Source organism: Copadichromis virginalis, linkage group LG23, assembly GCF_057382275.1.
Source record: "Copadichromis virginalis isolate Kocher_CV1m ecotype Utaka linkage group LG23, C_Virginalis_male_GT1.1, whole genome shotgun sequence".
Classification (NCBI taxonomy): Eukaryota; Metazoa; Chordata; class Actinopteri; order Cichliformes; family Cichlidae; genus Copadichromis; species Copadichromis virginalis.
Genome location: NC_140639.1, coordinates 46,875,433 through 46,899,203, shown reverse-complemented (window position 1 = coordinate 46,899,203; position 23,771 = coordinate 46,875,433). Strand labels below are relative to the sequence as shown.

The 23,771-nt window shown below is 35.3% G+C and overlaps 2 protein-coding genes across 2 annotated transcripts in view; both read right to left on the bottom strand.

The window, feature by feature from the left end:
- Positions 1–4,726: 4,726 nt before the first annotated feature.
- LOC146681833 (uncharacterized) lies at positions 4,727–15,797 on the bottom strand. The gene is made up of 10 exons (XM_085448239.1): positions 15,740–15,797; positions 12,521–12,638; positions 11,716–12,003; positions 11,374–11,453; positions 10,727–10,892; positions 9,689–9,759; positions 7,953–8,127; positions 7,788–7,844; positions 7,583–7,659; positions 4,727–5,846 (listed from the first exon to the last, which is right to left on the bottom strand). The coding sequence occupies exons 2-9, from the start codon at positions 12,588–12,590 to the stop codon at positions 7,589–7,591; spliced, it is 978 nt and encodes a 325-aa protein (XP_085304365.1). The 5' UTR covers positions 12,591–12,638; positions 15,740–15,797; the 3' UTR covers positions 4,727–5,846; positions 7,583–7,588.
- Positions 14,147–23,771, bottom strand: part of LOC146681826 (uncharacterized) — a 113,487-nt gene continuing 103,862 nt past the window's right edge. The window contains exons 26-33 of the mRNA XM_085448797.1: positions 21,054–21,341; positions 20,712–20,791; positions 20,065–20,230; positions 19,027–19,097; positions 18,141–18,318; positions 17,959–18,015; positions 17,748–17,829; positions 14,147–17,155 (exon numbers count right to left, since the gene is read on the bottom strand). Of these exons, the coding sequence (XP_085304923.1) occupies positions 16,984–17,155; positions 17,748–17,829; positions 17,959–18,015; positions 18,141–18,318; positions 19,027–19,097; positions 20,065–20,230; positions 20,712–20,791; positions 21,054–21,341 (1,094 nt within the window). The 3' untranslated portion in view covers positions 14,147–16,983. The remainder of the gene's footprint in view (positions 17,156–17,747; positions 17,830–17,958; positions 18,016–18,140; positions 18,319–19,026; positions 19,098–20,064; positions 20,231–20,711; positions 20,792–21,053; positions 21,342–23,771) is intronic.

Here is a 23,771-nt window from a genome sequence, read left to right as displayed (position 1 = left end):
AAGAAAGTATAGATTTTAGTAGACTTATGTTCTTAAATATACTGTTCTTCTTAGACACCATGCCCAAGTTCCAGTCTCCCATCACACTAGAACTCTACGGGGTGCGAAGCAACATCTCCATCTCACTCGGACTTTTACATTTGAAGCTGCTGAGTAAAGAACATATCGCACATGCAGGTATCTATGGGCGAAGATGTGTGCATGAATTTGACAGGAGAGAAAATACATGAGGCTTTATGTGCCAGTTTAAAGATGGTCATTTTGTCATTTCCAGCCTCTTTTTTTGGACAATTACATTATTAAATCTTTTATGGATTTAAGACACAAAAAAAGCTCTTTCAGACCACTAACTGTGTGTAACGCGTGAGTCCTACCTGTAGATGTCTGACTAAAAAAGTAAGTCTAAGAGTGCAACTAAAGCTCACTTCTCACATGTGGTTTGACGCCTCAGTGCAGGTCCTGGTCGTAAATGAAACAGGAGGAAACTCTTTGTATCATTTTCTGTAAAACACTCTGGTCCAGACTAAACTCTTCTGTTGGGTGTCATATCATTCAGCAATGCTAAACTTCTTTTGGTTTTGGTTTTAGTACCTTAATCTTTTTTCTGTCTCTGTTTGCATACAGATACACAAAAATAAAACATTCTGGTTTGTACACATTATGAAGGAAAAGGTTTATAATCTTTTAACTTCACACACATCACACGACCTGTCAAAGCCATCGTTTCCAGTGGTTCGTTCCACTCAAGCTCGTTGAAGCCAACAATGTGTCGAAACAGCTTAGATTGCTTAGATTTCACAGACTTTGGTGTGATGAGGAAAAAGAGAGCTTTCATACAAAAAAGCGGAGACCAAAACTCTTCAAGGATATTTTTATTTTTTCCGTGACGATCAAACTACAGTGGTCAACTCATGACTTCTGGTGTAGCTATTATAGCAAGTGAGTCACTAACACCAAGGAAATGACACCAACATTAGTGCCTGACACCCAGCAGGGACTTATTTTATTTGATCTATCCGCTTGATTATTTACCAAACTAACACACATTCACATAATGTGATTCCAGCATGGTGGGCCACCGACCATAAACACCTACACGAATGGAAATGTCGTTAAAAACCAAAAAAAAAACAAAACCCACAAATGAGGAGGTAACAGCACGTCATGGAAAAAATGGGCATTTACTTAATTTATGTCAGATCTCAAACTTTTTCTGGCGTGGAAAGCATTACTTTCCCTGTTTTCAGTATCACACATCAGAAAAGCCCTCAGAATTTCTTACTCGCTGATCTAATAGAAAAGGTGCCAACTGACCGTGCTGAGGTCACTGCGACTGTTTCAATCTTGTTTAATTAAATTTCTTTTTTAAAAAACAACAGCACACTTGCCCACACCTGCTCCACTGTGTTACTGTTAATGTATGTAAAAAATATGAGTTCAGCTTTGACGATGAAAGGAAAACACTCACAGAACAGCATTTGTTTCCTGCTCATACAGTAGCTGCAGACTCAACACTTCATTTAATAGATATAAAAACAAACATATTTGCTTGCTGTCCACAGGGTGACACCATTATATTACAGATGCATGTAGTACAAAAGCTGCTACAAACAGGAAGAACCTTTATGATATTATATTAGTAATAGTGGATAACATCTGATTTTACAAATTAGATTAGAAATCACGATGAGAAGTGAGCAGGTCCACATTATATTAATCAGACTCATAAGCTTTTCTCATGTTGTCACTTTGTGCCAGTTTGTGGTTGTTTTAGTCAAATCTTTGGAGCAAATGACATTTCCTTTTTCCTTTATATAAAGATTATTCTTTTGAATGGTCAAAAACTTTTGAACAGCTCTCTGCCACAGGCTCACCTCCAGTTACAACCACCATGAGCTAATAGTTACAGTTACAACTACTTGGGTAATCTGTGCCTTATTATTTGTCCATGTGTTTATTATCAGAAACTTTTAAATAATTAACTTTATTTATTCATCTTTATCTTAAGCTTTAAATCAAGGGAGGTAGCAAGGGAGTGTGAACCTCAAGGTGTGAAACAGCTGTGTACTGCCTTATTTAACTGAGGGCCATGCTAGGCTCAGTGAGATCATGCAGGCTCCACCAAGCTGGGTTTTTCTGTTCTTTGTTTTGATTAAAGGATGTTAGCTACTGCTCACCGCTCGTCTGCAGGCTTTATTTAATGGAAAACTTCCACAACACCGTTTATTAAATTAATGTAGGTATATGGTTACAAATTCACCCACAGGAAGTGTGATGTGGACTGGTCAACAATGAGAGACCCTGGTTTGAACCCCAGTTGACTAGAAAGGTTTTATACACCGAACATCACCCAGCAGGGCTGGTCCAGGATACCCACTATGATCTGTCTCTCTCTCTCTTTATCCACACACACACATATATAGACATATATGTGTGTGTATATATATTGTTACGAAATCAGTTTCACCCCGGTTCTTTTTATTCCTCGGGCATCCACAGACGGCACCGGACTCAGTAGTCATTTCACAAAACCTCCACTCAACATTAACTTCTCTTTGTCTTACTTTCACAGTTCAAAGTGGGGGATGGTCTCCTAGAAATCTACTCCTAAATTCATGACACACTCAGGCCTTTATTGCATAGATAGATAGATGCTTTATTGCATCCAGGGCAGTGTCAGTGTCTCTACAATAATTCTACATCCTACCTAACACAATTTTAAACTCTCAAATAAGCTATGCATATCTTCAATATATACAGGGAGTGCAGAATTATTAGGCAAATGAGTATTTTGTCCACATCATCCTCTTCATGCATGTTGTCGTACTCCAAGCTGTATAGGCTCGAAAGCCTACTACCAATTAAGCATATTAGGTGATGTGCATCTCTGTAATGAGAAGGGGTGTGGTCTAATGACATCAACACCCTATATCAGGTGTGCATAATTATTAGGCAACGTCCTTTCCTTTGGCAAAATGGGTCAAAAGAAGGACTTGACAGGCTCAGAAAAGTCAAAAATAGTGAGATATCTTGCAGAGGGATGCAGCAGTCTCAAAATTGCAAAGCTTCTGAAGCGTGATCATCGAACAATCAAGCGTTTCATTCAAAATAGTCAACAGGGTCGCAAGAAGCGTGTGGAAAAACCAAGGTGCAAAATAACTGCCCATGAACTGAGAAAAGTCAAGCGTGCAGCTGCCAAGATGCCACTTGCCACCAGTTTGGCCATATTTCAGAGCTGCAACATCACTGGAGTGCCCAAAAGCACAAGGTGTGCAATACTCAGAGACATGGCCAAGGTAAGAAAGGCTGAAAGACGACCACCACTGAACAAGACACACAAGCTGAAACGTCAAGACTGGGCCAAGAAATATCTCAAGACTGGTTTTTCTAAGGTTTTATGGACTGATGAAATGAGAGTGAGTCTTGATGGGCCAGATGGATGGGCCCGTGGCTGGATTGGTAAAGGGCAGAGAGCTCCAGTCCGACTCAGACGCCAGCAAGGTGGAGGTGGAGTACTGGTTTGGGCTGGTATCATCAAAGATGAGCTTGTGGGGCCTTTTCGGGTTGAGGATGGAGTCAAGCTCAACTCCCAGTCCCACTGCCAGTTTCTGGAAGACACCTTCTTCAAGCAGTGGTACAGGAAGAAGTCTGCATCCTTCAAGAAAAACATGATTTTCATGCAGGACAATGCTCCATCACACGCGTCCAAGTACTCCACAGCGTGGCTGGCAGGAAAGGGTATAAAAGAAGAAATACTAATGACATGGCCTCCTTGTTCACCTGATCTGAACCCCATTGAGAACCTGTGGTCCATCATCAAATGTGAGATTTACAAGGAGGGAAAACAGTACACCTCTCTGAACAGTGTCTGGGAGGCTGTGGTTGCTGCTGCACGCAATGTTGATGGTGAACAGATCAAAACACTGACAGAATCCATGGATGGCAGGCTTTTGAGTGTCCTTGCAAAGAAAGGTGGCTATATTGGTCGCTGATTTGTTTTTGTTTTGTTTTTGAATGTCAGAAATGTATATTTGTGAATGTGGAGATGTTATATTGGTTTCACTGGTAAAAATAAATAATTGAAATGGGTATATATTTGTTTTTTGTTAAGTTGCCTAATAATTATGCACAGTAATAGTCACCTGCACACACAGATGTCCCCCTAAAATAGCTAAAACTAAAAACAAACTAAAAACTACTTCCAAAAACATTCAGCTTTGATATTAATGAGTTTTTTGGGTTCATTGAATATATATATTTATATATATATATATATTTATATATATATTTATTTAAATATATATTTATTTAAATATATATATTTAAATATATATTTAAATATATATACATACATACATACATACGTCTATCTATCTATCTATCTATCTATCTATCTATCTAGATAGATAGATAGATAGATGTATGCCAACACTTTAGAACATTTTAGTGTAATATGTAGTCTGCTGGTCCACCCTCTTGAATTGTATGGGGTCTGTGATAGACAGTCTGTCTTAAAACTAAAGAACATTTAAACTGCATGATGTAGGCCTTTAGTTAGGCCCTTTTAGTGGTTTCAATCATAACATTTTACAATTCACATAACACCTCGAGTGTGAGGTTTAACAGTGCATGGAGTCATGACTTTTGATCTGCCTAAACACTTCTTTGACACTTGGGACTCGAATATATGAGCATATACATTTGGTCTGACTGATTACACGGGGACTTGTGATGCATCAGCCCACTTTATTTTTGTAAATATATTAAGAACATTATAAAAATTGATGAAAAACATGGTCATATACATATCAGTATAACATATTTAAAACATTCAGCTGATAAGTTAATATGGTGAAAAGTTTCCAAGTGAATAGACTTATTACTTTTATTTTTGGTGAGGCATAAAGACGAATACTAAGAGAAATATTCATATTCACATGACCACAATAAATCTATTCTGCTCTTAGTTTAACCAAAACACACACTTCTGTTCTTAATTTTTAATCCTTAATTCTTTTCTACAGCTCTGTATTCACTGAAAACCACAATGATGTAGTTTAGTCAAGTAATTTTTCCTCAGACTTGTTATCTTTAAAGATCCTTTTAGACGCACCATGCCATCATCCCAGGGAGGGAATCGTGTTTTTTCTTTGAGAAAAAAATATTTTTATCATTTTGCTTTAATTTCAAGGTTAATTTCTTGTCCAGCATGTGGTTCAAACATGAAAATCTCCAAATCAGAACAAAGAAAAATGCACAACAGATACTAATAAAATCCTGAATTGTCGCTCTCATTAACAATATACAGCACGAACCTGCCTAGCAAAAAAGACTGAAGCTTATTTCCTCCAAAATGAAAGACCTAAACAAAAGCATTAACACATATAGCATAAACAATATTTCTTTGTGAAGGTCTGCTTACAAAACTACACATCAGGAGATATTGTAATAAAATACATTAGTTTTACATATCACTGACAATCATAATAAGGTTTGCATTTCTGATCTAATCACTGAATGATCGTTAAATTACCCACTTATTTAGGGTTAAATTCCTGTAATCTATAATTTTCTTTGTACATTCACAATGAACCTGACAAACATCAAAATGAAACTCTGTAGGCGTCCTGCAAACACCACGTCACCTCAGCACTCAGATTGAATGGTGTTTATATCGTATCCTGTTTCCTGTTGTCTGTCTTCAGACCACAGGCTGCATAGAAGTATGGCTCTGGGACTCTGCTGAACATATTGTTTATTGTGGTTTTGTCAAGTGGTTCTGCTGAAGGTGATGCTGTTGCTGTTCTTGATTCGTCCACTGCAAACAAAGGTCTCTGACCTGCCATCTGTTGAAATAAGCATAGGCGGCAGGTCAGACCTGCAGAATCATCTTTCAGTGTTTTTAACAAGAAAAGAGCAAAACCTGCCACTGCTAAGAATATGTAAGAATATGGATTTGACGGGCCCGTGTCAGCTTAGAAAAAAGAATAAATATAAAGAATCTGATTTCCTTTGCAGCCATACTACAAAGAATGAACAATGTTGTGCCGTGCTGGAGAATTTAGCTCATCAATCAGAGCTGGCAATGGCCCCTGGATCCCAGAACTGAAGAATCGCAAAGCTCCAAGTGTATTTAATGTTAACTAATGTAATGCTAATGTAATTAAAAATGACTCTGGTGCACTATTATTTGTTAATCTTGTTTTAAGACCATCATTATTTCAGCATGTTGCCAATAAGCATTGTTTGTCAGATCTGGTTTAAGAACCATGCAGTCCAGCTACAGCAGGAATGAGACAGCAGCTAAGAGACGAGATGTCATTTAAATGTAGGGATAACAGCATAGTTTTACAGAAGAAGCAGTCGCACTCGCAGTGATGTTGTTCAAATGAGTGTCACAGCTTCCCCATATTTAAACAAAGTAACAAATGTAAGCAAATGGCATAAAATTAGAAACCCAACTTTGTTGTTTGTTTATTTAATGATGTAACATTATTATTATTATTATTATTGTTATTATAGTTTAATGTCAAAGTGAATAATACACCCAAAAATGAATCAAGCTGGCTTACTAATAAGAAAGTATACCAACTCATTGTGCCAGAACAATCCAGCAACTTCTCAATTAAAAAATGAAGCTATGATTACCTTACATCTTATGATCAGCTGCAATTGTTTAGAGTAGCTACACAGCATTTACTTTATGTGTTAAGAAACACACCTCTCAGCTACTGTTTACATTTCTGTGCCAGGGACTGCACAGGTCCTGGTACTTCCATGTTCATTTAAACAATGTCCCGCAACATGAATAGTGAACATGAAGCTTATGCATAAGTTCAGTAAGTAACATCTGTAATCAGTTTCTCTGGGTGTTCAGTCTCTTCTGTCAATTTCAATACTGTCCTCTTTACTCTAGTCTAATCTACTTCCTGCTCGCCTTCTTTGGGCCAATCAGCCTCCAGTCTGTGTGGTTTAAATCTCTGCTCACTGTTATTCTACCTTTCAGACTGTAATTTGTGCAACCGACCTCCTCTCTATCTCCATCTCACAGACACTTCAGTCAGAGCTCCATCAAAGGTTCAGTCTTTATCTTCACCACCCCCAGCATCTAGACACTGGGGGGTCCTGTCCTAAATCCAGTCACTGCTGGGGCTCCATTCTGTCATCAGAGTCTAATCGCCAAATTCATTCATTTCTTCATTTCAGTAAATCATGTTCAATTCTTTCAAGTGATCTCTCCTTATTGAAATCCTGCACTGTGCAACTTGAAGTTTGAAGTCCCTTGAAGTGAATCATTATCTGCTGTATGTAAATATTTTGAACTGAATGCAAGTAATCTTAACCATAACCCCTAAAAAAATCAAAGTACAAATAATATAAATCTAATGGACCTAAGACTGAGCCTTGGGGAGCTCCTCAAGTAACCTACATGCACAATGAATGGTGAATGGATGGGCTGTACATGGGTGAACTAAGTCATTTACGTAAGTAAAATAGTTTTTAAGATGTTCTGCCTTAGCGCAGTGGCTTATTTTTTTAACATGAACTAAAATAATAATGATAACAGTATATAAGTAAATACCGTTTATCATATGCGTCTCTTTCGTCTGGCCCGGACACAACAAACTGTGGCAGTGACGATCACCAAAATAAGAAGACCTGATGGAGAATAACATCAATTGTATTACACATGGAAAAAATAGAGAATTCATTGGTTTTGTATGTGAAGCTTGATTTCAATGATTTTCAGAGTATAATCTGACGACTGCACAGAACATGACACGTACCTGCTCCGCCTCCTATGAAAACCCAGATGCTAATTCCAAATAATTCATTAGGAAAAGCTTCAGGAATAAAACAAGAGAATAAGAAATAGATTTTATCATGACATGAGTGTAAAATGGTCAGTGTCATAACTATTTGAATGGACAGTTGATAGAAATAATACTTACAGGGTTTTGAGCACTTTTGTGCAGCAGGGTCACTGATCTCAGAGCTGATGGAGTTTGAAACATTGCAAAAGAAGCGAGTGTTTACCACATCGTCGGTTTTCCTTGTAAGTGTCTCTCCTGATCCCTGCAGCTTGTTTTCCTCGTTAAACCATTTAAATTCCAGATTATTGTATTTCTGTTGAAGAAAAGACGATTAATGGATTTGCTAAAGTTTTAAACCTCCAAGTATAAGAGCAAGCATACTAAATATATTTTGACAGCAAATATATTTTTTTAAATTTTATTTAGTTATCCAGTGTGTGTGTGTGTGTGTGTGTGTGTGTGTGTGTGTGTGTGTGTGTGTTTCAGTGTCAGGATCAGAAAAAGGCTTGTAACAATCTTTCTTTTGAACTTGCAAAATTACAGCTTTACTTTAAAACTGTAGTTTATAATGTCATTTTCTTGCCTGTGTCTGTAATTAATTGAGAAAAATAAAACAAAAAGATGACTGAGAACAGTCACTACTATAGAGCTGGTTGTTTGGCAGAGAAATTCTTAACCACATCTAAGTATATTTTGCTGTAAGCAGAGTCTTCATGACGAAAGAAAATCTGTGGGAAGAGTGACTTCAGGGACTTTGAGTGTGCCATGATTAGCTCTACAATAACCTCATAGTCAAGTCAAAACATGACTGAAAGACAATTGTTGCCCACAGGTTAGAAAATAGAGATCAGTTTTGCTTTCCCTACACTCTGCCTTTATTATCATATATTGACATAATAAAAACATGCAAATATGAGCCTAATTCATACATGCATTAAAAAAGCTGGTTCCTGAAGTTAGCACTTAGTTCAATTCAGAAAATGAGTTTGTCGACAGATAAACACATAATTATGCTCAGACGTATATATATGTATATATATATAGATGCATATATATATACACATCTACATCTATATATATATATATACATGTATATATATACATGTGTATATATATACATGTATATATATACATGTATATATATATATACATGTATATATATATACATGTATATATATATACACATCTACATATATATATATACATGTATATATATATAGATGTATATATATATATACATGTATTTATATACATGTATATATATATAGATGTATATATATATATATACATGTATTTATATACATGTATATATATATAGATGTATATATATATATATACATGTATATATATATATATATACATGTATATATATATATATACATGTATATATATATATACATGTATATATATATATACATGTATATATATATATACATGTATATATATATATACATGTATATATATATACATGTATATATATATACATGTATATATATATACACATCTACATATATATATATACATGTATATATATATAGATGTATATATATATATACATGTATTTATATACATGTATATATATATAGATGTATATATATATATATACATGTATTTATATACATGTATATATATATAGATGTATATATATATATATATATACATGTATTTATATACATGTATATATATATATATATATATATATATATATACATGTATTTATATACATGTATATATACATCTATATATATATACATGTATTTATATACATGTATATATATATAGATGTATATATATATATATATACATGTATTTATATACATGTATATATATACATATAGTGAAATCAAATGAAATGTATTCAACATTGTTCTCACCTGACTAACAGAGCACGTAAATGTAACTTCGGACTCGCCCGTACAGTTCACTGTCACGTGGGGTTTCTGCACTGAGCACAGAAGATTTGGTTGCATCAATATTAAATACACATTGATTACACAACAAAGTTATCATCTATTGGGCCAAACAGGCCACAAACATTGTTTGAATCTTTGAATAGAAAAGAAGAAATGGCAAGAGAGTAACATGAAAAACTGTGCTTCAAAAGTCCTGAACTGTCACTTTCACAGTCAATCAAACATCTAAACTAAGGCAGCAGAAAAGTATATTTCTGTCAACACAAGACAACAAACAATTCAGAAATAAATCGATTGATCAATAAATAAATCAGTAAAATTGATTTTAACCTGAAACGTTTCTTTTTTCTTGTCTTTTCTATTTCACACTCTCTACAGCAGACAGACCACACTGGACACCACAGCATAAACAACGCTTCCGTGCAAAAGTGTCTACATTGCATTGTTTGAATGACTACCGAGCGCGTAAACTGTCTGACTTCAGTGTCTGACTTCCTGCATGTCCCAGTTACTTTCAGTGACCTTTTGTGACAATATACTTGCAAAACTACAAAATCTGTGAGGAAATGTGCTTCTCTTCATAAACAGATACAGTGAATTAGATACAACTCAGTGACTATCAGCTGATATTTCATAATAAATTTTGCCCTTCCTGGTCTGTAGTCACATCAGATCAGACAGTGATTTTTAATTGTTCAGGTTGATTTTTAAATAGATTTTCTTTACTTGTTTACATTTTTGTGAGCACTGAACCCAGTTTGGATGTTCAGTCTGAAGCTGAGAAACGTCTATAAAATGAAACTGTAGGTGTCCTGCACACAGCGCTTCACCTCCTCACTGATGCTGCATGATTATATTATATCCTGTTTTCTTTCTTCAGACCACAGTCTGCAGAGAAGTCATGCACATCTGCACATGCACAAGTGATGCAAAGTTTTTCATCAATTGTGAGCAAAACATCTTTTGTTGTGAATATAAATTTGTATCACTTATACTTACTGGGCTTGTAGCAGTTTTGTTGAACAGGCAGACTGATCTCAGAGCTGACCGGGTTGGAAACATTGCAAGAGAAATTAGCGTTTAGCACATCTTTGGCTACTCTGGTCAGCGTCTTCCCTTTTTCTTCCAACATTTCACCATCCATTAACCATGTGATATTCTCATTCTGTGGAAGACAATGTTATTTTCAAGGAGTGTGTGTTTATTGAACTCAGGGAAAAAAAGAAAATATTACTGATCACGGAGCTGATAGTTTATCAGAGTCTCAGCAAGTGAACTTGAATTTAAAGAGGATCAGGAAATCTCTAGAAAAGCTATTTAGTGGATTTTGTGCCTCTTAACTAAAGTTGTGACCTGAGAAAAAGAGAACGGTCATCCACAGCAGCCTGCCAGCATGATTTAACTTAACCTACCTACACTCTGGCAATCGGTAAATGGGCTGGTTCTTATTCTGATTCTCCCTTGTTGACAGAGCAGTGTCTGTGTGTGGATGTTTGTTGTCAAGTGTCTGCAGTTCATTCATGATGAGTTTCAGAGTAAAGCAAGTGAGGTTACTGAAGCTCTTTTTTTCACAGGTTCTGTAAACCTTTAATTATGAGTTAGCCATTTGAAGAATAAGTAAAATAATTAATGAACATTTTACTCACCTGACCAACACTGCAAGTAAAATTGACATGTCCATTATCTGTACACGTCTTTGTTGTCACAGTGGGCTTCTGCACACGGTCTGAGTATAGAAAATTAGATTATATCAACATTATATTAGGCAAGGCTGATAACACATTAATCAAAAAAAGAACAACAAATATTGCTGCATGACAAATCTGAGGAGTGGCTTCAGTATATTAACATTAATATACGCCATTGCGTGCAATAGGTCGGCAGCCTTAACATGAAATATCCTCTTGTGGGACTAATAAAGGTATATAGTACATGTTAATGTGTTTGTACATACATTTGTTTTGGTTAAACAATGTATTTTTACCTACCTAATACACACAAACGCACACTTTGTAAATCTCCTACATTTATTCCATCTTCATTGATAACCACTGGGATGTATCGTCCTGACATGTCTTTGGTCAGTTGTTTCAGCTTTAGTGATCCAGTTGAATCAACATCATCCTTTTTCGGCGTGATCACATTTTTACCTCTGCGATCAAATATTATGCTTGTGTCCTTGAACCATCTCAGGCTCTCTGAGTCCTTTAACTTGTATCTAAGTGGCACAGTAAAGCTTGATCCTGTTGCAGCGTACACACAATCATCCTGAGAGCCTGAAAGATAAAGAAACAGAGAGGAATCTTGTGGAAAAATAAGAATAGTCATGCTAGAAAAGTCTAGTTTTCATCAACAATCATATCTCAAGTTATCATATTTGAAGGAAATTATTATCCTCTTTTGGCTTATGAGCTAGAAAACCTTTTTAGTGAGGAAAAAGACAAAATATGATAATAAGAGGAAAGAGCAGCAGAATACTCAGCAGCAGCATCATAACAATGATATATATATATACATATATATATATATATATATATATATATATATATATATATATATATATATATATTGACAAATAAACAAAACAGAAACATGGAAATCTAAACTAGTATGTGATGCTATGGGTATTTTACAGGTGTCACGGACAACAGATCAAGTATTTGTGGAGTCTTGAAGAATTATTGTTGGAAACTGACATGTTAAAGATACTTTGAACTTTAAAAAAAACATAACCAGTAAGTTTAGAAATAAAAGCTAAAAATATAAACACGAACACAATAATTTGTACCGTACCTGTGGAGACGATGGAGAAGCAGGAGAGCAAAAACACAACGATGGTGGCAGCAGAAGGCATCTTCTTCATTACATTCAGCTACAAAGAACAGCCGCTTTCCAGTATTGAGGTTATTTCCTGTCAGAGCACAGTAACATCACATAGTTTATGTGTGTGTGCCACCGTACATGTTTGTGTGTGCGCATGTACAGCTTTGAAAGGAAGTGATCCAAGAGGTCTCACAGTCTCACAGATAAAGAGCAAAGCAAGCAAAGCAAATGTCACACTTAGAAAACAGAGAGTGCGTCAAGTTTAAGTTTGGTTGCTCCTGCAAATATACACAAACATACTGCGTGATCTCCAGTTAGAGATATTCAACAAATAACCAACAATTCAAACGCTGAAATATTAAAAATGATGTGGTGACAAATATGTTAGAGCATAAAATGTTTTTTTTGTAATTACTTTCAAGCAAAAGTACACAAATGAGACTGAAAATGAAAATAAAGACTCCATCATCAGCTCATAAGTTTAAACATATATTTTTGTATTCTTTAGACTTTAGACATTAAGAATGAACTACTGTGAATCTAATAGGAGAAATAACGCCATATGATTTGAATTTGAGATTTCCAGTTGAACACCTGCAGCTAAAAAGGTCAAAACTCTAATCATGTTGAGGTTTAAGCATCGTACCGCTGAAGGTTTGACATGATGAAAGGTCACCGCACGCGTTTTAGCTCTCAGTCTAACATACACATGAACATACACATGAATGAGAGCTCTGCTTTTGCTTGAGTGCATGTTGTTTTTGTGCTGCCGTGCTGCCTCAGGGGAAAGTGACCCTCGTTTGTAGCTCATGGCTCATGGTTCCCTGACACCAACCTGAGCTAGCTGTAACTCTGTAGAGCTAAGACTTTTTGGTGATCTGCATTTTATCAAAAATGATTTGTCAGGTTCTCTGGAAGTGAGTGAGCATCATCAAAGTTTTTTTTTTAAATGTCTAAATGTTAATTAATTAAAATTAGGGCAATCGCTGTCCTGGATTTTAGACCCTGAATATTCTGTTTTCAGACAGGAATTGCTTTTGTTGTTCAACAGTCACTATTCTGACTGTAGTTTGTTTTTTGATAGTAACAGTTCTCAGGTTTTAGGTTTCCATGTTTTCTCTTTGTTTTTGATCTTATGCTTCTATGTGTTTAGTCTTATGGTCATTTGTATATTCCTATTTCTGTCAGTGGTTAGAGTTATATTTCCCAAATTCCCTTCTGTTGTCAAGTTTTCTTCTTTGTCATGTGATTTTTCTCATTAGTTACTTCCAGTTTGATCATGGTAGTTCTTTCTCTCTCATGTAGTGTGTTTAACTTTGCTCCTCTTGTCTCGTTACCCTGATTTAGTTTAGATGTGTTTAGTTCCAGCTGTGTCTCAGCCCCCACAGGCCCACAGTGTGTTTGTGTGTATTTAAAGCCTCTGATTGCTTTTTACTGTTGATTGTTTTCCACGTTTGTCTTCTCTGGTGTCTCCTGGTTTAAATTTATGACTTTATCAGTCTTGGACTTCTCTGCAAAGCCTGAATAGAGTTTTGTTTTTTTGTTCATGAACTCTGTCCACAGGATCATTGTTCACACATCACATGACACAAGAGAAAAGGTTAATAATGTTTAATAACAGATTAATAACAGAATATTAGTAGTCTTTCTTTTCTTCTACTCTCAGAAAAAAGGTGCAAGTTTCCGTCGCCACAGATGAAGTACACTTTATAACTCTGCTGAATGCTATACAGTACAGTGTATACAGTATTGCAAACTCATTATTCAAACAATCACTCAATCAATCAATCAATCAATCAATCAATCAATCAATCAATCAATCAATTCAAAGGTTACTCTAAATTTTTAAAATCAGTATAAAGAAGGAGTCTTTTCACTTCCTGTTTCTCAGATGTTTTACAATAAAAGCCTTGAAGCTCCGTACGTCTCCAGTCCCCATCAGCAGTCTCTGTTTTTTTGTCGGGTCCCACTGCTAAATCCCTCACCCTGCTACACTGCAAAGCAAAACTTCAGTTTCAGTCTGACTTTGAATTCAAAATGAAGGTTTCTGTGCACAAATGCAAGAAGACACAACTGTGATTTAAACAGACGGTAAATATTTGTATGCTAATTATGTCGTAAACAAACTGCAGATCTGTGAGTTCAAATATGTTTACTCTCCAAGGCTATAGGAGTTTATCTACCTGTAGATGTTTAACAATAAGATACAAATACACAAATGGGCAATGAAGTACCACTTGTGTCGTGTGGTTTAACACCTCTCTGCAGATACTGATCACACAGGAAGAAGCAGGAAGCACACTGAAGTAGTGTGTCCTTTAAAAAAGGGGGGTTTCATATCATATAGCAGCTCCGGTCTTCTTATGGCCTTGGTTTTAGTACCTTAAACTTGTTCCTCCATCTGTCTGTGTTTGCATGCCCATTACACAGGATGTGACAGCCTCACTATGGTGCTCTGAAACATTTCCAGTGACTTGCACCACACAACTCTGGTCTTTCCAAGTTGCAGCACTATGATTGTCCATGAAAACAGGTCTCCATCCACTGAGGGATGGCAAAATGGAGACACCATTCATATCTGAGTTTGTGCAGATATACAACCAAAGACTTAATTTGTGTCGCAGCCTCAGGAGGAAAGGCCTTTTCTCTCAATAGCTTCAAGTCAAGTTGTTCAAGCTGACATCCTTCACAAAGTTATAAAAACTCTGTAGTTCATCAAACGATCTGCTGTACCCAGTGTGGAGCAACGTCCTGTAAGCCTGGCTTCTAAATAACATAACTTTGCAGTTCTTTAAAATATTGTTTTCCATCTTTTCTATATGGTAAACTGTATTATGTACATCAGTACACTATTGCCATACTGTTTATTCAAATTCATCTTCAAAGAGGTCACCTGACAACATTTAGTGTAGCTATTATTGTAAATGAGTCACAGTTAATAACAGGTTTAGTGATTAACATGTCATGGACACTCTGCTACTGAACTGTTTTGGGGTAACAATTTGTGTTTCTGATGTATTTCTATTTCTTTTTATCGATTCAATTATTCTCCAACATGTTGAGTCACTGTCCACAAGCACGCTGATGACGGCAGAAGCCGCAGAAGGCAGCAGCACGTTATCTGATATCAGAAAAGCAAAAAGTTCACGCCCCTTAGTTTTTAAAGTAATCAGGATTTTTTTTACTTACTTGTCTATTTGAAACGGTGCCAACTGAAAATCTTTGTGTCCTCTCTGCTGAGTGATTCTGACCCACAGTTTCAGTCTTTTTCAAACCCCCCTCTTCCCCTTTTTTGTTTGCCTTGACAGCAAGACTCTCTCTCTTTTGTGTGGTAGAGTTTCCGAATGTGGTCTAGTGTAACACTATTAATGGACACGTATGAAGCTTCCAGAATGAAAAAGAAACGTGTTCCCAGAACCCAGTAGTTGGAGCAAATAGTTGGTTAATGCGGATGTTTTGCAAAATAATAACTTAATTTGCTTCTTCAAAAGCTCAAAATTACATTCAGTAAAACTACAAAATGATATAAAAAAGGTACCTTACACTACTCACACTTGTTCACAGGGTGGCGCCATTGCATTACATATGTGTGAAACTGGAAGAACCCATATTGTATTATAACTGTAATACTCCATGAAATATGAATTTATAGAAATATACTGTATGTGAGCAGCTGGATGACCAACAGTAAAATGACTTAACCTCCTGTAATAAGACACAAGTACAATCACATCATATTTCATATATAAGACATATTTTTGATGAATTTTGTTTATTAAATGAAATTATTTTGTGATTATACTCACATCAGTCATGATTGTGAAGTTGTTGATTTTAAGTTACAAGACTAAAAAGTAGAATTTATGTATGTAAAAGAAGAACAGGGATGAAAGCAGCTCCTGGGCATTATTAATTCAATCTGAGTATGTGGTTGATTGATTGATTGTCACAAAAAACTCTGGCTTCTTCTTTGAGTCCTGATGTGATCTTGTGATGGAGCGAGTTTGTGGCAGCAGCAGAACAAACAAACATCACATTGTACTGTTAAATGATTTCTCTCGATGGGTGTCTCTGCCAAGGCTGCCCTTATCTGTGTATCAGCCAATCAGAGTATTTCAGGTGAGCTCATCATCGTATCAAAATCCTTTAAATAGCTGCAGTCATACATTTCATCTGGTCTGTCTCAAACCAAATGGTCCTCGCTCTTGTTTCTATTCTGCAGATGGCAGGACTTTTGATCTGACGCATAGTCTGAGTGCGTGACGTAAACAACAACAAAGATATTGTCTGTCATCCTGAGAGTTTTTAAATTAGAAATAAGAATCACATGAATCACATGAGAAATTACATCTGTTATGCTACAAAAGTCCTCTTACAGCCAAGATGAACCTGCCCAGCAGAAACTGCAAATATTTTCCTTCAAAATGAAAGATTTAAAAGTCAAAGCCTGTCTGAAGCCTGGATAACGGGATAATGTTTGTCTCTCTCTCCTGACTACAGTTTCCACAGAAGTCAGGCTCTAGTTTTATTTGTGTAGCTGACCAACTGCTGCTGCTGCTGCTGCTGTCTCTGTTCCTGACTGGCTCAAAGGAAACTCCTCCTTGTCTATTAAAATAAGCACAGACAGGTTGCACCTGGATAATTACAACCATACCTTACATGAAATTACTGCACCCAATCTGTGCATGATATTTAGTTTCTGTGTTAAGAAATAGAAATGTAACCATTTGTATTACATTTCTGTGCCCCATAGACTGCATGGATACAGAAATACAGATTTTATAACTAAGAGAACAATAACCCTGTAACCCTATAATTAAAAAAATAATCACAACACAGCCAAATTAATAATTTGAAATTAAACATTAAGAGTCTCACACATAAATAAGTGTTAGGTATTAAATGGGAAAAAATATCCAAAGAAAAAGGTAGAAACTGTGTTTGTTCCCCCCAACATTTAAATAATTTAATTATAAATAATTTAATTAAATGGTCCTAACACTGAGCCTTGATTGCTCCACAAGTAACCTTTACGTACTGCACAATAGTGACTGGGAGGTTATGAGAGACATCAAGTGTAACATAAACTGGCCTTGAGCTTCTACCTGAGATCAGAGGTTTTTATTTTAAAAATAAATTATAATAATATCAATCGTAATATAAATAAATGCAAACATACATAAATAATAAATCTTACCTCTTATTGCATATATTTTTCTGTGTGAGGTTTTTCTGAGTTGCACAAACAATGACAGTGAGGAGCAACAACAGAAAAAAACCTGATGAGTGCAAAAAATAAGAGCAAATTGTATTACTTGTAAAAAACTGGAAAAAATTAAGAATGTGCTCATTTTATTTCAGCATTTATATAAAAAATGTATGGGCTTTATACAGAAGTTGAAACCTACCGGCTCCAAAGCGCACAAAAACCCAGATGTTTGGTCCAGATTTTTCACCAGCGACATCTACAAAGTAAAACACAAAGAGAAAAATCTAAGGTTATTGTAAAAAAATCTAAGGTTGTAAAATGAGTATCATAACATTGTCATTTCAATCTTTTAAAGTACAGTTAATTGTAGATACTACTCACAAAGCTTTAAGCATTCTTGGTAAACAGGCTCACTGATGGCAAAGCTGACGGGGTTAGAAACATTACAAGCGATGGGGAGGTTCATCACATCTTCAGCTTTTTTTGTTAGCGTGTCCTTCAGATTTCCTTCTAACTCTTTATCCGTTGTAAGCCATTTATATTCCAAATAGTTTTCCTTCTTTAGAAGAAATTATGATTAAGATATTAATTAAATAGTTAAAAATAAAAGTGTAGAAGTTCTGGAAAGTAAAAACAGGTTAGAAAATAGAGATCAGTTTTGCTTTCCCTACACTCTGCCTTTATTATCATATATTGACATAATAAAAACATGCAAATATGAGCCTAATTCATACATGCATTAAAAAAGCTGGTTCCTCAAGTGAGCACTTAATTCAATTCATAAAATGAGTTTGTCGACAGATAAACACATAATTATGCTCAGACGTATATATATATATATATATATATAGATGCATATATATATACACATCTACATCTATATATATATATATATACATGTATATATATACATGTGTATATATATACATGTATATATATACATGTATATATATATACATGTATATATATATACACATCTACATATATATATATACATGTATATATATATATACATGTATTTATATACATGTATATATATACATGTGTATATATATACATGTATATATATACATGTATATATATATATATACATGTATATATATATACATGTATATATATATACACATCTACATATATATATATACATGTATATATATATATACATGTATATAAATACATGTATATATATATATATACATGTATTTATATACATGTATATATATACATATAGTGAAATCAAATGAAATGTATTCAACATTGTTCTCACCTGACTAACAGAGCACGTAAATGTAACTTCGGACTCGCCCGTACAGTTCACTGTCACGTGGGGTTTCTGCACTGAGCACAGAAGATTTGGTTGCATCAATATTAAATACACATTGATTACACAACAAAGTTATCATCTATTGGACCAAACAGGCCACAAACATTGTTTGAATCTTTGAATAGAAAAGAAGAAATGGCAAGAGAGTAACATGAAAAACTGTGCTTCAAAAGTCCTGAACTGTCACTTTCAGAATCAATCAAACATCTAAACTAAGGCAGCAGAAAAGTATATTTCTGTCAACACAAGACAACAAACAATTCAGAAATAAATCGATTGATCAATAAATAAATCAGTAAAATTGATTTTAACCTGAAACGTTTCTTTTTTCTTGTCTTTTCTATTTCACACTCTCTACAGCAGACAGTCCACACTGGACACCACAGCATAAACAACGCTTCCGTGCAAAAGTGTCTACATTGCATTGTTTGAATGACTACCGAGCGTGTAAACTGTCTGACTTCAGTGTCTGACTTCCTGCATGTCCCAGTTACTTTCAGTGACCTTTTGTGACAATATACTTGCAAAACTACAAAATCTGTGAGGAAATGTGCTTCTCTTCATAAACAGATACAGTGAATTAGATACAACTCAGTGACTATCAGCTGATATTTCATAATAAATTTTGCCCTTCCTGGTCTGTAGTCACATCAGATCAGACAGTGATTTTTAATTGTTCAGGTTGATTTTTAAATAGATTTTCTTTACTTGTTTACATTTTTGTGAGCACTGAACCCAGTTTGGATGTTCAGTCTGAAGCTGATAAACGTCTATAAAATGAAACTGTAGGTGTCCTGCACACAGCGCTTCACCTCCTCACTGATGCTGCATGATTATATTATATCCTGTTTTCTTTCTTCAGACCACAGTCTGCAGAGAAGTCATGCACATCTGCACATGCACAAGTGATGCAAAGTTTTTCATCAATTATGAGCAAAACATCTTTTGTTGTGAATATAAATTTGTATCACTTATACTTACTGGGCTTGTAGCAGTTTTGTTGAACAGGCAGACTGATCTCAGAGCTCACCAGGTTGGAAACTTTGCAAGAGAAATTAGCGTTTAGCACATCTTTGGCTACTCTGGTCAGTGTCTTCCCTTTTTCTTCCAACATTTCACCATCCATTAACCATGTGATATTCTCATTCTGTGGAAGACAATGTTATTTTCAAGGAGTGTGTGTTTATTGAACTCAGGGAAAAAAAGAAAATATTACTGATCACGGAGCTGATAGTTTATCAGAGTCTCAGCAAGTGAACTTGAATTTAAAGAGGATCAGGAAATCTCTAGAAAAGCTATTTAGTGGATTTTGTGCCTCTTAACTAAAGTTGTGACCTGAGAAAAAGAGAACGGTCATCCACAGCAGCCTGCCAGCATGATTTAACTTAACCTACCTACACTCTGGCAATCGGTAAATGGGCTGGTTCTTATTCTGATTCTCCCTTGTTGACAGAGCAGTGTCTGTGTGTGGATGTTTGTTGTCAAGTGTCTGCAGTTCATTCATGATGAGTTTCAGAGTAAAGCAAGTGAGGTTACTGAAGCTCTTTTTTTCACAGGTTCTGTAAACCTTTAATTATGAGTTAGCCATTTGAAGAATAAGTAAAATAATTAATGAACATTTTACTCACCTGACCAACACTGCAAGTAAAATTGACATGTCCATTATCTGTACACGTCTTTGTTGTCACAGTGGGCTTCTGCACACGGTCTGAGTATAGAAAATTAGATTATATCAACATTATATTAGGCAAGGCTGATAACACATTAATCAAAAAAAGAACAACAAATATTGCTGCATGACAAATCTGAGGAGTGGCTTCAGTATATTAACATTAATATACGCCATTGCGTGCAATAGGTCGGCAGCCTTAACATGAAATATCCTCTTGTGGGACTAATAAAGGTATATAGTACATGTTAATGTGTTTGTACATACATTTGTTTTGGTTAAACAATGTATTTTTACCTACCTAATACACACAAACGCACACTTTGTAAATCTCCTACATTTATTCCATCTTCATTGATAACCACTGGGATGTATCGTCCTGACATGTCTTTGGTCAGTTGTTTCAGCTTTAGTGATCCAGTTGAATCAACATCATCCTTTTTCGGCGTGATCACATTTTTACCTCTGCGATCAAATATTATGCTTGTGTCCTTGAACCATCTCAGGCTCTCTGAGTCCTTTAACTTGTATCTAAGTGGCACAGTAAAGCTTGATCCTGGTGCAGCGTACACACAATCATCCTGAGAGCCTGAAAGATAAAGAAACAGAGAGGAATCTTGTGGAAAAATAAGAATAGTCATGCTAGAAAAGTCTAGTTTTCATCAACAATCATATCTCAAGTTATCATATTTGAAGGAAATTATTATCTTCTTTTGGCTTATGAGCTAGAAAACCTTTTTAGTGAGGAAAAAGACAAAATATGATAATAAGAGGAAAGAGCAGCAGAATACTCAGCAGCAGCAAATCATAACAATGATATATATATATATATATATATATATATATATATATATATATATATATATATATATATATATATATATATATATATATATATATATATTGACAAATAAACAAAACAGAAACATGGAAATCTAAACTAGTATGTGATGCTTTGGGTATTTTACAGGTGTCACGGACAACAGATCAAGTATTTGTGGAGTCTTGAAGAATTATTGTTGGAAACTGACATGTTAAAGATACTTTGAACTTTAAAAAAAACATAACCAGTAAGTTTAGAAATAAAAGCTAAAAATATAAACACGAACACAATAATTTGTACCGTACCTGTGGAGACGATGGAGAAGCAGGAGAGCAAAAACACAACGATGGTGGCAGCAGAAGGCATCTTCTTCATTACATTCAGCTACAAAGAACAGCCGCTTTCCAGTATTGAGGTTATTTCCTGTCAGTGCACAGTAACATCACATAGTTTATGTGTGTGTGCCACCGTACATGTTTGTGTGTGCGCATGTACAGCTTTGAAAGGAAGTGATCCAAGAGGTCTCACAGTCTCACAGATAAAGAGCAAAGCAAGCAAAGCAAATGTCACACTTAGAAAACAGAGAGTGCGTCAAGTTTAAGTTTGGTTGCTCCTGCAAATATACACAAACATACTGCGTGATCTGCAGTTAGAGATATTCAACAAATAACCAACAATTCAAACGCTGAAATATTAAAAATGATGTGGTGACAAATATGTTAGAGCATAAAATGTTTTTTTTGTAATTACTTTCAAGCAAAAGTACACAAATGAGACTGAAAATGAAAATAAAGACTCCATCATCAGCTCATAAGTTTAAACATATATTTTTGTATTCTTCAGACTTTAGACATTAAGAATGAACTACTGTGAATCTAATAGGAGAAATAACACCATATGATTTGAATTTGAGATTTCCAGTTGAACACCTGCAGCTAAAAAGGTCAAAACTCTAATCATGTTGAGGTTTAAGCATCGTACCGCTGAAGGTTTGACATGATGAAAGGTCACCGCACGCGTTTTAGCTCTCAGTCTAACATACACATGAACATACACATGAATGAGAGCTCTGCTTTTGCTTGAGTGCATGTTGTTTTTGTGCTGCCGTGCTGCCTCAGGGGCAAGTGACCCTCGTTTGTAGCTCATGGCTCATGGTTCCCTGACACCAACCTGAGCTAGCTGTAACTCTGTAGAGCTAAGACTTTTTGGTGATCTGCATTTTATCAAAAATGATTTGTCAGGTTCTCTGGAAGTGAGTGAGCATCATCAAAGTTTTTTTTTTAAATGTCTAAATGTTAATTAATTAAAATTAGGGCAATCGCTGTCCTGGATTTTAGACCCTGAATATTCTGTTTTTAGACAGGAATTACTTTTGTTGTTCAACGGTCACTATTCTGACTGTAGTTTGTTTTTTGATAGTAACAGTTCTTGGATTTTAAATTTTCATGTTTTATTTTTGCTTTTGATCTTATGCTTCTATGTGTTTAGTCTTATGGTCATTTGTATATTCCTATTTCTGTCAGTGGTTAGAGTTATATTTCCCAAATTCCCTTCAGTTGTCAAGTTTTCTTCTTTGTCATGTGATTTTTCTCATTAGTTACTTCCAGTTTGATCATGGTAGTTCTTTCTCTCTCATGTAGTGTGTTTAACTTTGCTCCTCTTGTCTCGTTACCCTGATTTAGTTTAGATGTGTTTAGTTCCAGCTGTGTCTCAGCCCCCACAGGCCCACAGTGTGTTTGTGTGTATTTAAAGCCTCTGATTGCTTTTTACTGTTGATTGTTTTCCACGTTTGTCTTCTCTGGTGTCTCCTGGTTTAAATTTATGACTTTATCAGTCTTGGACTTCTCTGCAAAGCCTGAATAGAGTTTTGTTTTTTTGTTCATGAACTCTGTCCACAGGGTCATTGTTCACACATCACATAACACAAGAGAAAAGGTTAATAATGTTTAATAACAGATTAATAACAGAATATTAGTAGTCTTTCTTTTCTTCTACTCTCAATCAATCAATCAACCAATCAATCAATCAATCAATCAATTCAAAGGTTACTCTAAATTTTTAAAATCAGTATAAAGAAGGAGTCTTTTCACTTCCTGTTTCTCAGATGTTTTACAATAAAAGCCTTGAAGCTCCGTACGTCTCCAGTCCCCATCAGCCGTCTCTGTTTTTTTGTCGGGTCCCACTGCTAAATCCCTC